Source organism: Piliocolobus tephrosceles, chromosome 5 (genome assembly GCF_002776525.5).
Source record: "Piliocolobus tephrosceles isolate RC106 chromosome 5, ASM277652v3, whole genome shotgun sequence".
Classification (NCBI taxonomy): domain Eukaryota; kingdom Metazoa; phylum Chordata; class Mammalia; order Primates; family Cercopithecidae; genus Piliocolobus; species Piliocolobus tephrosceles.
The window spans coordinates 130668579-130685139 of NC_045438.1; the positions used below are offsets into that span (position 1 = coordinate 130668579).

At 37.8% G+C, this 16561-nt stretch overlaps 1 protein-coding gene across 5 annotated transcripts in view; it reads right to left on the reverse strand.

Annotated features, from left to right (window-relative positions):
• Positions 1-16561, reverse strand: part of ZFAND3 (zinc finger AN1-type containing 3) — a 336930-nt gene that overhangs the window by 77853 nt on the left and 242516 nt on the right. For all 5 annotated transcript variants that reach the window (XM_023212706.1, XM_023212704.1, XM_023212705.1 and 2 more), the window contains one exon: positions 15384-15566. In XM_023212706.1, coding sequence (XP_023068474.1) covers positions 15384-15566 — 183 coding nt within the window. The remainder of the gene's footprint in view (positions 1-15383; positions 15567-16561) is intronic.

The following is a 16561-nucleotide window of genomic DNA, read 5'->3' on the forward strand; positions in this document are numbered from 1 at the left end:
TTACTTTGGCAGATCCATGAGAGGAATCAGCATCTATGGCAGCTATAGCCTTGTAAAATGTATTTCTCAGATAATTATGACTTAAAAGTCAAAATTACTCCTTAATCCATGGGCTACAGAATCAATGCTGTGTTACCAGGCATAGAAACATAAATTTCCTTGTACCTCTCTATCAGAGCTCTTGGGTGACAAGATGTATTGTCAATGAGCAGTAGTATTTTGAAAGGAGTATTTTTTTTTCTTAGCAGTGGGTCTATACAGTAGGCTTAAAATATTCAGTGAATGATGCTATAAACAGATGTGTAGTCATCCAGGCTTTGCTGTTCCATTTACAAAACACAGGCAGAGTGGATGCAGCAGAATTCTTAACGGCCCTAGGATTTTCAGAAGGGTAAATAAGCACTGGCTTCCACTTAAAGTCACTAGCTACATTAGCTCCTAAAAGAGGGTCATACTGTCCTTTGAAGTCAGGGACTGACTTTTCCTCCTGTAAGTCCTGGATGGCATCTTCTTCCAATAGAAGGTTATTTCGGCTATTTCGAAAATCTGCTGTTTAGTGTAGTCACTTTCATCAGCGATATTAGCTAGGTATTTTTGGCAACTTGCTACAGCTTTCTACATCAGCAACTGCTGCTTCACTGTGCACTTTTATGGAGATGGCTTCTTTTCTTAGCCTCATGAACCAATCTCTGCTAACTCCAAGCTTTTCTTCTGTAACTGCTTTACCAGCATAGCAGTCCTCAACTTTTCTGTCTTGAGAACTTTTAACACTTAAAAATTACTGAGGACACTAAACAACTTTTGTTTATGTGGCTTATATCATTGATATTTATCCCATATGAAATTATAACTTGATAAAAATTGTTTTCATTTAAAATTAAAATAATTACACTTCAACATAAAAACTTTCTCTTTTATGAAAAATAACTGCAACTTAAAAAATAGAGTGGCCTGGCTTAAAGGAAGATACTTGGATTTTCATGTCTATATCTGTATTTAATCTGTTTATATGAATACGAAGAAAGCCCACTGCTACATAAATATGTAGTTGGAAAAGGAAAGATCTCATGGATGCCCTGAGAGGGACCTGGGGACCACATTTGAGAACGACTGGTACAGAACCAGTGAACCTAAAGGTTAATATAAGATCCAATTTCCCCATACTCCTTACATGCCAACTGACTTATTTCTAGTCTTGCAGAAATCAACTGATGTACTAAGTGTAAATAACAGTAAAAGGGTTTCCCAGTCTCAACAAAATGTGAATATTTAAGTAAATAAAGGCAAGGGATAGTGGAATAAACTAGTCAAAATTTCAAACCATGACATTCCATTTCTGCTATGTATATAAGAAGAGTAAAAACATGTTTCGTGGAACTCTCAAAGGATTCTGGGTCAGCAGTTACATATGTTCAATTTTAGTTTTTCAGATGTAATCTCTCACCTAGAATCCTATACCTTTCCATATGTTAAGATGCTGACAAACACTTACCACCGATACTTCAAAATGTGATAAAGCCCAATAGCAATTAACAGTGACATTCTAAGACATCACCACCCTCTTGGGGATAAAAATAGAATAATCCCCATTTTGTTAGAGGTCAAAATACCACCTGGCTAATAAAATCATTACTAATTTTAGACACTGCTTTGTTTTTCTCTTGTGACAAAGCATATTTAATATGAACACAAAATCAGGGGCTGTCACCTCTCCAATTTAGACTTCACTTCTGACTATTTACAGGCTTAACTAAGGCCCAACTCCAATTTCTACATTTGCATCATTTGCATTTTACCATCAACACAAGCATGATTCTCATAACATTAATGGAGACACCACTCAGCACTGGAAGAGATTTTTTTGTTGTTGTTTTTTCAAACACAGTTCAGCTAGCAGAGTATTCTCATAAATCTCAGCCTGCAGCAGCTACTAAAAGAAGGCTGCAATGCTTTCCTTAGAAAGGGAAATGACTGGTGCATGTTCTTCCTAAGAGGCTTCAGGAAAAATAAAAAAATTAAAAAAAAGACATCTATTCAGGCCACAGGTACTGTTCCATGGACTTGTAAAAACAACTTGGAACACAGGTGCCCTTCTCCTCTGCCTCTCTGCTGAGCCTCTCCCATAGTTAGCTGTACCACAGCTGGAACATGATGAGTGACACTAAATGGAAACTACCTTAGTCCAACCGTCTTGCTTTACAGACAGAAGTGAACACTGTCAGGTCTTAATAATAGGATCTCTCTTTGCAATTAATAGTTGAAAATGTCACAATTTCAATTGTGTAGTGAAGGGGTTATACTGATATTTTAGAATTTTAAAAATTCCTTACTAAGGTGGCATCCTATTGTTTTTATTAAATCTATAGAATCATCTTTTTGACGGATCAAAAAGTGAGATGGTTTATAAAGTAACAGAGGCCATGAATACAAAATGTACAGTTACATAGTCATTTTTTGGCACTGGCAGCTCTGAATTTTCAGAAAGAAGTTCACAAGCACAATTAAAATATATTTATGTAAGCTTAAAATGGCTGCTTCAACACAGTCACATAAATGTCATTATTTTTTTTCCAGCCAAACATTTTTGTCATAAATAAAGCTTAGATTTAATTTAAAATCAGCACAGTGTCACATACTACTTGTAACTAGACAAAATAAAAATATGACAAGTGCAAGAGCTAAAGCTGTGTGAAGGGTGGTTGTTTACCATGACCTTTAGTTTCACAGAGAAGGACAGAGCATTTAATTTAATAAGAACATTTAAAGAAATTCATATTGGGCGCAGGGGGGCCAGTGATGATGTTGCTTCAAAACCTAGTTTGAGTATCAGTAATTGTATAATCTCACATGTGACTGAGGTAATCTTTTGGGAAACTAACCTTTTAGATTTGCAGATTTCTTAAGGGACCTTTGAAAGTAAGTATTAAAAGCTTGCTAGTATTCTGTCTTGCAAAGGGGAATCTTGAAGAGGGAAATTTAGGTGATAAATACTAACAAGCAAAAATGGTTATTTTACAACAGGCAAGTGCCTATTTGTACAGAAGAAAGAGACAGAGACAGAGAGAGAGAGAGAAACAGAAAAGACTCCCATTATTCCAAAAGCCTGAGATGAATCTCAAAGGATTCTGGGTCAGCAGTTACATATGTTCAATTTTAGTTTTTCCTTTAGTTTTTGGACCACAAAGCATCCAAAACTTCAAAATTTGGTAGGGATATTGCCTTTTTTGAGTTGCTTTGTCTTGCAGTTATTGTATGGCACAGAAAATTATAAAAGAATATTAAGTAGTTATTCAAAAATCAGGCACAGGCAATGAGAGGCCCCTTCTTTAATGTATCAAAACACATAAAGTAGGTTTCTAAAAGTAAGAAAAATTAAAAACAAAACTTTTCCTAAATATTTAAATCAGCAACTATTTATTGAGTACTATGCTAGCAGTGTGCTAGGTGTCCTGGGACAGAGCAAAGTAGCATAAAATAAAGACTCTGCTAATTTGGTGCTTAGTCTCTAAACTTGTGCAGAGATGACATTGTCTTGTCAAGAACATAGAAGAAGATTTGAATAAATGAAGACAAACTATATTCCTTTATGAGAAGACCCAAAAGTGTATCAAAATGTTAATTATTCTTAAATAAATCTATATATTCAATATAATCCAAATCAGAAGATACTGATACATACTATAAAGCTATATTTCAGTTTCAGAAATATACAGGTTGACCAATAAAACAAAATAAAGAGCCTAGGAACAGATGTATGTTTATGTAATAGTATTAGCATTTTAAATCAGGACTATTCAATGAATGGTTTTTGCATAACTAGTTATGCACTTGGAAAAAAAATAATAAAGGTAAATCTCTATGCCTTAAATACAAAATAAATCCCAGATGGGCTCAAGAGCTAACGATAGAAAAAGATAAACTACGAAAGTATTTAAACACATATAGAAAAATATTTTTATAACTATGATTCAGACAGCCTTCTAAGAAAGACAGAAAGCTAGAAGACAAAAGACCAACAGATTTAAATCAAAATTTAAAAAATTTTCATGAATACAAGGCACCTAAATGAAAATTAAAAGCCAAGTAACATACCGAAAGAAACTGGCAATATATGTAACAAATACTCATTCAGAATTTGTTACATATTTAAAAAAATAAAGAATTCGTACAAATCAGTAAGAAAAAAATAGCTAATAAAAAATAAATACCACTGACAGGCCAATTACTGGAGACTCATCAATTGCTAACAAACATATAAAACAATGCTCAATCTCACCATCAGGAGATGTCTGGAAAACACAAGTTAAAACGAGCTATTCTTTTGCCCAACTTACCAAAATAAATAAATAAATAAAAAGGAACAAACAAACAAAGAAAACAACCCACCTAATGTTGGTAATGCTGTGGTAAACAACCACTCTCAAACATCATTCTTAGGAATAGACAGTCATACAGTCATTTTGGAAGTTAATATTGCCATGCAAATCAAAATTTTAAATATACATATTCTCTGACTTGTTAGTTCCTCTTCTATGTATTTATCATGGAAAAATAACATATGCACCATTAGCCATGTACAAAAATGTTTAGTTGACATGGCTTATAATAGTGAAATATTAAAAACAGCCTCCAGAGAAGAGAGTAGAGAAAAGGATGATAAGGGCAATATGGAATATTATGCAGAAGTAAGGCAGATCTCCATGCGTAGACTTGGAAAGATCTCTGAAATATGTTAAGTTAAAAAGCAAGTTACAAAACAATATATATAGTATGCTCTCATTTATATAAAAATAAAATCTTTTTTTTTTTTTTTTTTTGAGACGGTTTCATTCTTGTTGCCCAGGCTGGAATGCAATGGTATGATCTCAGCTCACTGCAACCTTCGCCTGCCGGGTTCAAGTGATTCTCCTGCCTCAGCCTCCCGAGTAGCTGGGATTACAGGCGCCTACCACCACGGCAGGCTAATTTTTGTATTTTTAGTAGAGGCGGGGTTTCACCATGTTGACCAGGTTAGTCTCGAACTCCTGAACTGGTGATCCGCCCACCTCAGCCTCCCAAAGTGCTAGGATTACAGGCGCAAGCCACTGTGCCCGGCCAAAATAAAATCTTGTATGTAAACATGTACACAGCTGCATAGAAAAAATACAACCCAAAATGAAAAAACTGGTTATTTCTGTAAAAAGTAGGAATTGGGTGGTGGTGATTGATGGTGGTGATGTTAGAATATTTTCATGTTCTAGTCTATCTAAACCTGTGTCTTTGTAATTCAAAAACTGAGAATGTAGTCATGCTTTACTTGCATACTTAAAAATAGGACTAAAAGTTATGAAAAAGAAAAGCAAGCCAGAAAATGAGTAACTTAAAAATCACGGTTTTGCTTTAATCTGGTTCGTATTTTGACTACAAATGCAAGGTCAGATGACACTACCAGTACTTAAACAAGTTCCTACCCAACTGACATTATGGAACAGAAAGCATTTCTATAAGAAGACACTTCTGAACTGCTCAGGTCCTGTATTTTGACAGAGATTAACTTAATGATCTCACACAATGATTTTTGATAAATTATGGCTCTTCAAAACAGCATATAACTGTACATTATCATACTGTACTGCAAAGTATCAATCTTTTCAGAACACAGCCCTAATGAAAGCAGCATGCTTTGCAGAACCAGTTTCAGGATAAATAAATAAATGCACTGGGAAAAAAAAACACCATTAAATTAAAATCAAAAGAGACATTTAAAGTTTGGGCATTCTTCATTATGGGAAAGAATCTTCCACTCTGAGACTATTACATATCAGAAAAACTCCATCTGTTGTATAATTATCTCTGATAAACGGCCTGATGCTTTGAGCTTCATTAGAGAAAAGGGAAGAGAAAGACACACACAGAGAGAACTGTAAATAAATCTCCCCACCATATTTCACTTAAAACCAGCCCAGCAGGAAATCATAAAATATTTTTTAATAGGCAATATTTTCTAAATGCTTTACTAGAAGAAACCAGCCTGTTTTGCCCGATATCTGGCCTCCTGAAGTAGGCATAGTCTGAAAAAGGGAACACTGGTTTCATTTAGAGATTATTAGAAATTTAATTGGTAAAAACAAATCAGAAGTTTAGTCGCTTGGTGGCAGTGATACTAAATTTCCAGGGAACAGATTAAGGCTTGTCAGACAGAAATGAAGATATGTAGCCAATGACACCCAATGGATGTTCAAAGACCCAGGGGCAGTCTAGCAAGGACATCTGTTAAAAGGCACTACCATTTTTTAAAAATCCCTGAGGGAGCTACGATATCACCAGAAACCAGTTTCCAAGGAAACGATGGAAATCTCTATTCAACCAAATTAATTTAACCAGAGGTGGAGTATGTTCTCAAACTTCTATTTTGGGAATCAGTGTCATATTAAAGGAAAATCCAGTCAGCACTTGGAAATGAAGCTTTAGTCATTAAAAATCCTCACTAACATACCAGTTAACACGGTTCTCACTTTTTCTGTATATTTTATTTTGCTACAACAAAAGTATGTCTTGGGTGGATGCAGTAGAGAAGAGTAGGAAAAAAACCAGAGTCCCGTATTATAGATGCAAAAGGCCCAGAGCTGAGTTGTGGCCCTGTCTTGGGACTTCAGGAGGGTCACTATCTAAACCTCCCCTTTTCATCTATAGAATAGGAAGGAGAATATTTGCCTTACCTATGCTACACAGTGTCAAGATGATCCTAGGAACATGTGTATCAAAGTACTCCATAAAACAGGGGTTTACAAATTTTTTCTGTAATAGGCCATTGGGTCTCCACAGCAACTAGCCAATTCTGCTATTGTAGCACAGAAGCAGCCACAGACAATACATTAACAAATGAGTGGAGCTGTGTTCCAATCAAACTTTACCTATAAACACTGAATTTGGAATTTCATGTAATTCCCACATTTCACAAAATATTATTTGATTTTTTTCAGTTGTTTAAAAGTGTAAAAATCATTCTCAGCTTGTGGGCAGCATAAAAACAGGTGATAGGCTGGATTTGGCCTGTTGGCTATAGTTTGTCAACCCCTGTTGTAAACTACAGTTTTTATGTAAGAGCTGGTTGCTATTTAATTCTTAGTATGTGCCTCCACAGAGCTCAGAAAACTGCTTTGTATGAGATAGGTACTCTCTAACTGCTAGTTTAGAGTATCAGACTATTTGAAAACAAGTCCATTTCTTGCCATTAGTCTTCCCTAGCAACAGGTATCAGTTCTCTTCCTCTCCTGCCTAGAAAGAAATAGATCAGCCATGACCCCTCCAACACCTCCATTTCCATCCATTATACTAGTGGGATTGGAAGAAAAATCCAAAAACTCAGGTAGACATGTACATTAAAAGGTTCCCAAACAGGTCATAAATAGGGATGTTCAAGCCTTTAAAAGCATAACAACAGAAAAGCTGACTTGTATAAAGAGATGAGGGCATTTCCTCATCTTGTGAGAAGTCATCTGTCTGTACTTAAGAACAAAACAACAACTGATTCCAGCGTTCTAACTACAACCTGGCACTATCCTTTCTCTCTGCAAAAGTTAGGTCAAAAAACATAACTACAAACTACACGTATTCTCCCTTAGAAAAAATGTGGAAACTGGGAGAACAGTAAATAGGCAGTGGCAAAAGCAGAAAGAAATGTTTTCTTCTTTTTAAGAGTTTGTCCAACACTCCTTACACTGTATAGCCTAATTTGCATGCAATGTCCTTTAGACCATAAATCATAATAGAGAATGGCAGCTATGGTGTGGTGGCAGAGTCAGGCCCTTGGAGCCAGAATGCTCTGTGATCTTGGGCAAGATAATCATCCTGTGCCTCCATCTTCACACCTGTGAAATAGATACAATAGGAGTACCTGCCTTACAGGGTAATTACGAAGATGAAGTAGGTTAATACAGCTGATCCTTGAACAAGACCAATTTGAACTGTGTGGGTCCACTTAGACACACATTTTTTTCAACTAAATACAGATGGAAAATATAGTACTGCCCACATATATGGAGGGCCAACTTTTCATGTAAGTGGGTTCCACAGGGCTGACTGTGAGACTTGAGTATGCGCCGAATCCCCTGTGTATAATGAGGGATGACTGTGCATATAAAGTACTTGCAACAGTGCCTGGTACTAAGTATACTTGTTGTGACCTGTTATATCATAGCATTTAAATGCTGTAACAAGTCCTTTAGTCACTATTTGAATTTTGTTTACATTATTTTTGGAAAAGGCTTCCAATGGCTAAGCTGTATGCACTCTTCTGCAGACACACACAGTTTGGGACAGGGAGACATATGTTTATGTTTAGATAGAGAAATATCACTTAGAGCTTTTGGATATCTGTTTTATTTATCTGCAGGGAAGTATATTAAGAAATTTTTTGGGGTAAAAATTAGTCCTGTTCTAAGTTTTACATACTTCCATCAATAGTTATTGCTCTATCTGCAGTCTTTTCAAAAGAAAATGTACCCAGACTCTCACTACTTTCTGCTGATATGTTCATAGTTCAAGTTCATGTTGATAGTAAGAAGGTGAAAATACATTTAAGCAATATCCATTTTCTTGTATATTAGGGGGGGGAAAAAAAAAACCTTTCACAAGCCCCCAACAAAATGTAACACTCCTAGCTCTATGCAGTAACAATGGATCCATAACTACTAAATAGTTTACAAATTTCATGGTACTTGGATCTGGCATCCCAAATCCATTTTCCAACAACTGCTACATCTTACTTCTCCACATCTCTTTAGGGGAAGCTAAGAAGAAACCCACAGATGAAATTCTGGTCCCTTGAAGATACTAAAATATCAACATAGGCAATCTCCTGCTGCCTCTTCCGTCATCCTTTGTCACCTTGGCAGATCACAGCTAAAAAAATTTGCAAGACGTAGATGGATCAGGCTGTCTAGTGTCTCACCTGGGTCTTCACTGCTACTAGGCAATCACTTTAACTCCCACTGATTTTTAAAGCATCCACCCTGACAGCTCCTAACAAACCCAGGGTACTTGTCTTACCCCATATTCTCAATCCCCAAATCTGGCACACATCTCCTCACACTAGCACAGCTGCTTTCAACCTAGGTGAGGGAGCAAAGCTGACCTGAAAAAGCTTTGCAAATAACATGCCTGTTAACCACTACTTGCTACTTCCTCCCTTCCACCCCAAAATTCTTTTTTTCTTTTTTTATTTTTTTATTATACTTTAAGTTCTAGGGTACATGTGCATAACGTGCAGGTTTGTTACATATGTATACATGTGCCATGTTGGTGTGCTGCACCCATCAACTCATCAGCACCCATCAATTCATCATTTATATCAGGTATAACTCCCCAATGCAATCCCTCCCCCCTCCCCCCTCCCCATGATAGGCCCCATTGTGTGATGTTCCCCTTCCCGAGTCCAAGTGAGCTCATTGTTCAGTTCCCACCTATGAGTGAGAACATGCGGTGTTTGGTTTTCTCTTCTTGTGATAGTTTGCTAAGAATGATGGTTTCCAGCTGCATCCATGTCCCTACAAAGGACGCAAACTCATCCTTTTTTATGGCTGCACAGTATTCCATGGTGTATATGTGCCACATTTTCTTAATCCAGTCTGTTACTGATGGACATTTGGGTTGATTCCAAGTCTTTGCTATTGTGAATAGTGCCGCAATAAACATACGTGTGCATGTATCTTTGTAGTAGCATAAGTTATAATCCTTTGGGTATATACCCAGTAGTGGGATGGCTGGGTCATATGGTACATCTAGTTCTAGATCCTTGAGGAATTGCCATACTCTTTTCCATAATGGTTGAACTAGTTTACAATCCCACCAACAGTGTAAAAGTGTTCCTATTTCTCCACATCCTCTCCAACACCTGTTGTTTCCTGATTTTTTTAATGATTGCCATTCTAACTGGTGTGAGATGGTATCTCATTGTGGTTTTGATTTGCATTTCTCTGATGACCAGTGATGATGAGCATTTTTTCATGTGTCTGTTGGCTGTATGAATGTCTTCTTTTGAGAAATGTCTGTTCATATCCTTTCCCCACTTTTGGATGGGGTTGTTTGTTTTTTTCTTGTATATTTGTTTGAGTTCTTTGTAGATTCTGGAAATTAGTCCTTTGTCAGATGAGTAGATTGCAAAAATTTTCTCCCATTCTGTAGGTTGCCTGTTCACTCTGATGGTAGTTTCTTTTGCTGTGCAGAAGCTCTTTAGTTTAATTAGATCCCATTTGTCAATTTTGGCTTTTGCTGCCGTTGCTTTTGGTGTTTTAGACATGAAGTCCTTGCCCATGCCTATGTCCTGAATGGTACTACCTAGATTTTCTTCTAGGGTTTTTATGGTATTAGGTCTAACATTTAAGTCTCTAATCCATCTTGAATTAATCTTCGTATAAGGAGTAAGGAAAGGATCCAGTTTCAGCTTTCTACTTATGGCTAGCCAATTTTCCCAGCACCATTTATTAAATAGGGAATCCTTTCCCCATTTCTTGTTTTTGTCAGGTTTGTCAAAGATCAGATGGTTGTAGATGTGTGGCATTATTTCTGAGGGCTCCGTTCTGTTCCATTGGTCTATATCTCTGTTTTGGTACCAGTACCATGCTGTTTTGGTTACTGTAGCCTTGTAGCATAGTTTGAAGTCAGGTAGCGTGACGCTTCCGGCTTTGTCCTTTTGACTTAGGATTGTCTTGGCAATGCGGGCTCTTTTTTGGTTCCATATGAACTTTAAAGCAGTTTTTTCCAATTCTGTGAAGAAACTCATTGGTAGCTTGATGGGGATGGCATTGAATCTATAAATAACCTTGGGCAGTATAGCCATTTTCACGATATTGATTCTTCCTATCCATGAGCATGGTATGTTCTCCACCCCAAAATTCTTATGCACTTGTTTGGGAGAACAAACCAGACTCCCAGGGAGAGACATATGTAGTCAAAAAGGTGACCTCCTTGTGTATTAAGACTAATCTTATTCATTTCTATACTCAGCACTTAACTTAGTGTCTAACATATAGCAGGCACTCAGCAAAGATTGCTAAATGAATATACAAACCACTGAAACCGTTTATTAAATAGTTTATTTAGGTAATCCATCTTATGATCACTAAATCCAAGTGCCTCTTTGTCAGTTTACAGCCTCAGTAGCATTTTCATAATATTGTGACAATATCTTATAGTGACTGAAAACACAGGCTCTGGATCCAAATTCGTGTGTCACAGCATGGGCTTCACTGCCTTGCAATAGCTCTATAACTTTGGGGAGAAAGTTAATGAACCTCTCTAAGCTTTAGTGTCCTCATCTGTAAAAACAAGTATAATAAAAGCACCTACCGTAATAGGCTGTATTGAAAATTAAATGTTACCGTATCTAAAGAACTTTGAAGACTGTCTAGAATATAGCAAATGTTTCATAAATATGAGCTAATATTATTATTATCTAAACTGAAATCTGTTCCTTGGCTTTTGTGACCTTGCCCACTATCATTCTCCTGACTTCTTCAGTTGCCTCCTCTAGCCTTTTTGCTCCTTAAGTGCAGAAATTTCACTCACAGGTCTATTCTCACTGCTTTTCTTTTCTTCTTCTTCTTCTTTTTTTTTTTTTTTGAGACAGAGTCTCACTCTGTTGCCAGGCTGGACTGCATTGGCGTGATCTCAGCTCACTGCAACTTCACCTCCTAGGTTGAAGCAATTTCCCTGCCTCAGCCTCCCAAGTAGCTAGGACTACAGGTGCATGTCACCATGTTCGGTTAATTTTTGTATTTTTTGTAGAGATGGGGTTTCACCATGTTGGCCAGGATGGTCTTGATCTCTTGACCTCGTGATCCGCCTGCCTCAGCCTCCCAAAATGCTGGGATTACAGGCATGAGCCACCGTGCCCAGCCCTCCCTGCTTTTCTTTACTCTCACCCTTGGCAACCTAATTTAACACCTATGGCTTAAACTATCATCTCCATGTGGATAAAGCCAAGCTTGACTTCTCTCCTCTGAGCTCCAACTCAACCTGCCCAGCTGCATACAACACAAACTTCAGTCATCACCATATCTCCAATTGGCAAATCTCATTTCCCTAGATCTGTAGAAACTTGAGGAATTGGGAAAGAGATTAGCTTCAGAGAGTATAAGTCTAAAAGAAACATACAATGGTTCAAAGCAATGATGTCACCAAAAAGAGAGAAAGGAAATGAACCTAGTAGAACTAGACATCCTTAATCAGGCTGAAGGTATTCATATTGAAAAAAAAACAAAAAACAAAAAAAACCCATAGCAGTCTACAGTGGCCAAAACTGGCTAGTAACTTGCTTATGATGTGGATTTCCACATATCTTAATGACAGGAAGAGAAAGCATCCCTCTTGCCCACACAAATATTATTCTCTGTGACAGTTGTGCTTCACATTGTGAATTAACTGATTAAAAGTATGAACTCTGAAGCCAAATGCCTAAATTTTTGAATCCTGGTTCTGGTATCTACTAGTTTGTGACCACAGTCAAATTATTTAATCTTTTTGTGTCTAATTCCTCATCTATAGAATGAGTATAATGACAGTATCTACCTCATTGAGTTATCATGAGAAACAATGAAAAAATATGCATGTAGAATAATGGCTCATATATAAAGTGCTCAATAAATAGTAGCTGCTGTTATCTCGGCCTCACATGCATTTTGGCAGCTTGAATTGGTTTGTGATGGCCTGATCCTGGTATGCATGAATCCAATCCAGTTTCCATCAGATGAGATCCTGACCAACCTTTTCCCTAGACCAGGAGTTCTTAACCCAAGGGCCATAATAAGCTGTACAGAAATTCTACGCAAAATTGGTTATAAATGGATGGTGTATATTTTTCTAAGACAAGGGGCCATAGCTGTCATCAGCTCCTCAATAAGTACACGACCTTGAATAGAATTTTGAAAACAAAACAAAATCTACTGCCTTAGCATGACCACTACCATTTTCACCGTTTTTTTTTTCTCCTCTTACATGATTTCTACACCTGCTTTGGCCTCTATTCAATAACTTATAACATTTTAAAAATTCTCTCTTTGCAATGTTATTCCTGCTTAATCCTTTCCATTTTCAATACAATCAAGGTTACTTCTCCAAAGGACTGTAATAATATCACTTCTTCTGCTCAAAAATATGGCTATTGTCTCAAGTCCAAATAGCTTAGCTGGACATTTAAGCCTCTATGTCTTGGCCACGACTTACCCTTCTAGCCTTGTCCTTCATTCTCTTCCATAAATGGCCCTAAGACAGTCATTTGCCATTGAGAAACTTCATGCAACTTTCCTTCCACAGCTCATTCTACTCTGTCTAGTATGTCTCTTCACCACCTTCTATCCATCTTTACCACTTCCTCAGTAAGTCAATGTCCTTCAACAGTTGCTGTCTTTAATATATAAGGACCAACATGGGTGTGTGCAAACGTGTATCAGGGTTTGTCAAACTCAGCATTACTGTCATTGTGAGCTGAATGATTTTTTGTTGCAGAAGACTGTCCTATATGATGTAAGACATTCAGCAGCATCCCTGGCCTCCAGACACTATCAAATGTTCTGGGGCTGTGGGGTGGGAGATCACTCCTGGTTGATAACCACCGATAAACTATAACAAATATATTTAATTTCCCCTTCAAATTCTTTGAGAACAAGGACTATGACCTTGCTTATTTTATATTCTCAATATTACCAAATACAGTAGTTTATGATAGATTTAGATATGTGTTTTCTGCCAACCTTTCCAAAGTTAGTATACAGAACACAGAAACCAGGTCTCACAAGGCTGCAGTGTAATGGTGAGACCATAGTCAGTCCACTGTAACCCTGAACTCTTGGGCTCAAGAGATCCTCCTGCCTCAGCTTCCCAAGCAGCTGGGATCATAACACACACCACCACATCTTGCAATTTTTTTTTTTTTAGGTAGAGAAAAGAGTCTCACCATGTTGTCTAGGCTGGTCTCAAACTCCTGGCCTCAAGCAATCCTCCTGCCTTGGCCAAGCAGAGCTTTTAAAAGGCAAAAATTGCTATGTTATGATATCCCTATAATTTTCAACAAATACTATCAGTTATAGTTGTGCCCTAAAAGAGATGTATGTTTCACGTACCACCAGGGATGGGGGATGGAGGGAAAGAAATGTTATGTTATGACATTATAAAAATTAAGTAGACAATGGGCCGGGCATGGTGGCTCACACCTGTAATCCCAGCACTTTGGGAGATGGAGGCGGGTAGATCATTTGAGGTCAGGAGTTCGAGACCAGCTTGGCCAACATGGCGAGATCCTGTCTCTACTAAAAATATAAAAATTAGCCAGGCATGGTGGCAGGCACCTGTAATCCCAGCTACTCCGGAGGCTGAGGCAGGAGAATGGCATAAACCCGGGAGGCGGAGCTTGCAGTGAGCTGAGATCCGGCCACTGCACTTCAGCCCGGTCGACAGAGCAAGACTCCATCTCAAAAATAAAATAAAATAATAAAATAAAATAAAATAAAAAATAATATAAAATAAAATAAAATAATAAAATAAAATAAAATAATAAAAAATAAAAATAAAAATATCCTATGTCCTATGAAGTATAGTGTTTTCTCAGTTAAATGCTTAGAAACAGTCAAGGCCCAGTTAGTGACAGAGGTAAAGTTTCAATCTAAGGCTCCCAAATTAGGGTTTTAGGGTTAGAATCCCTTACTGGTCCCTTGCTGCACATTAGAAATCCACTGCAGAGTTAAAAATAACAGATCCATGGGTCTCCCTCCAGATGAATTAAATGAGAATGAGGGAATGATGCTGATTAAAATTGTTTTAAAAACCTCCAGTGAGGCCGGGCGCGGTGGCTCAAGCCTGTAATCCCAGCACTTTGGGAGGCCGAGACGGGCGGATCACGAGGTCAGGAGATCGAGACCATCCTGGCTAACACGGTGAAACCCCGTCTCTACTAAAAATACAAAAAACTAGCCGGGCGAGGTGGCGGGCGCCTGTAGTCCCAGCTACTCCGGAGGCTGAGGCAGGAGAATGGCGTAAACCCGGGAGGCGGAGCTTGCAGTGAGCTGAGATCTGGCCACTGCACTCCAGCTCGGGCGACAGAGCAAGACTCCGTCTCAAAAAAAAAAAAAAAAAAAAAACCTCCAGTGGATTCTAATGTGCAGACACAGGTGAGAGCCACTGTTCTCCAGAATGGTTCAAAACTTCATGTACTTTGACAGTATAAAAGGCTATTTCTTCAAGAATGACTGAAACTTATTCTCTAACTTGCTGAGCTTGGGCCTTGTATGTGAACACTTATCTTGAATAAAAAGAAGTGCTGTTTTTTTCTGGGGTTAGGCATTACCAAGATGCTCATCTAAGGTTCTTAGGCTGCTCTCTCTACCACCCCTAAGAAGCCAGGCACTTACACTCCTCTTTACTCGGTGAAGTTACATTCAGTTCTGTCGGAAGCGGCTGCTGGCTGGGACTAAGAGTTGGCGTGTTTATCGAGGTATTGTTGTTGTCACTGGTGGTCTCTTCGGAAAACAAATCTGATTGGCTGTTACTTGTACTTGGAGCGGAATCATCATCTGGTTGTTTCTTTTGAAAATCTGAAGAAAAATAGAAAATGAGCTTAACTAAGGAGTTCACAGTCTCTGAGGATTAGAAAACAATGGAAGTTGGTACAAAAATTAAATGCAACAACAGCAATAATAAAGACTGATCTGGGTGATTAAAAAACCATGGGAGTAAAACACTGGTCAAAAACGTTTAAGATTAGTGGAAGGTGACTAGAGTTAAAAGTTTTCCAAGGTCCCATTCAGAAGAATGCAAACATACTGATTTTAACGTTCTGTGCAAAGCCAAAGATGCATGTTAAATATTTAAGAGTAATCAGAAAGAAAAACGGAATAAACAACAGTTTTTCAAACTTTTTAGAAGGAAAGGTCATAAGGAAAAAGGCAGCAGAGTAAACAGAAAACACATAACAAGATGGTAGAAATAAGTATAAATATGTCAGTAATGGTAATAAACAGACTGAACTTTTCAGCTAAAAGACAGAATATTTGGACTGAAGTCCAGTTATATTCAATTTATAAGGGACATACTAAAAACACAAATATGAGAGGATAAACAAAATGTTAAAGTATAGTTAGTCCTTGAACGTCATGGGTTTGAACCGTGTGGGTCCACTTGTATGCGGATTTTTTTCAACCAAATGCAGATCAAAAATACAATGTTCACAGGATGCAAAAATCATATATGGCAGGCCTACTTTCCATATACCATGGTTCTGCAGTGCAGACTGATAAACCTGAGTATGCACAGATTTTGGTATATGCAGGGGATTCCTGTAGCCAATCCCCCAAGTATAACACAATTATATATATATAAAAAAATGTACCTGGCAAAAAAATATAAGCGAACACGCAGGGCACAGTAGCTCACATCTATAATCCTAGCATTTCTGAAGACTGCAGTGGGAGGACTACTTGAGGCCTGAAGTTTGAGACGAGCGTGAGCAACACAGCAAGACCTCATCTCTAAAAAAGTTTTAAAAAATTAGCTGAGGGTGGTGGCGCACACCTGTAGTCTCAGCTACTTG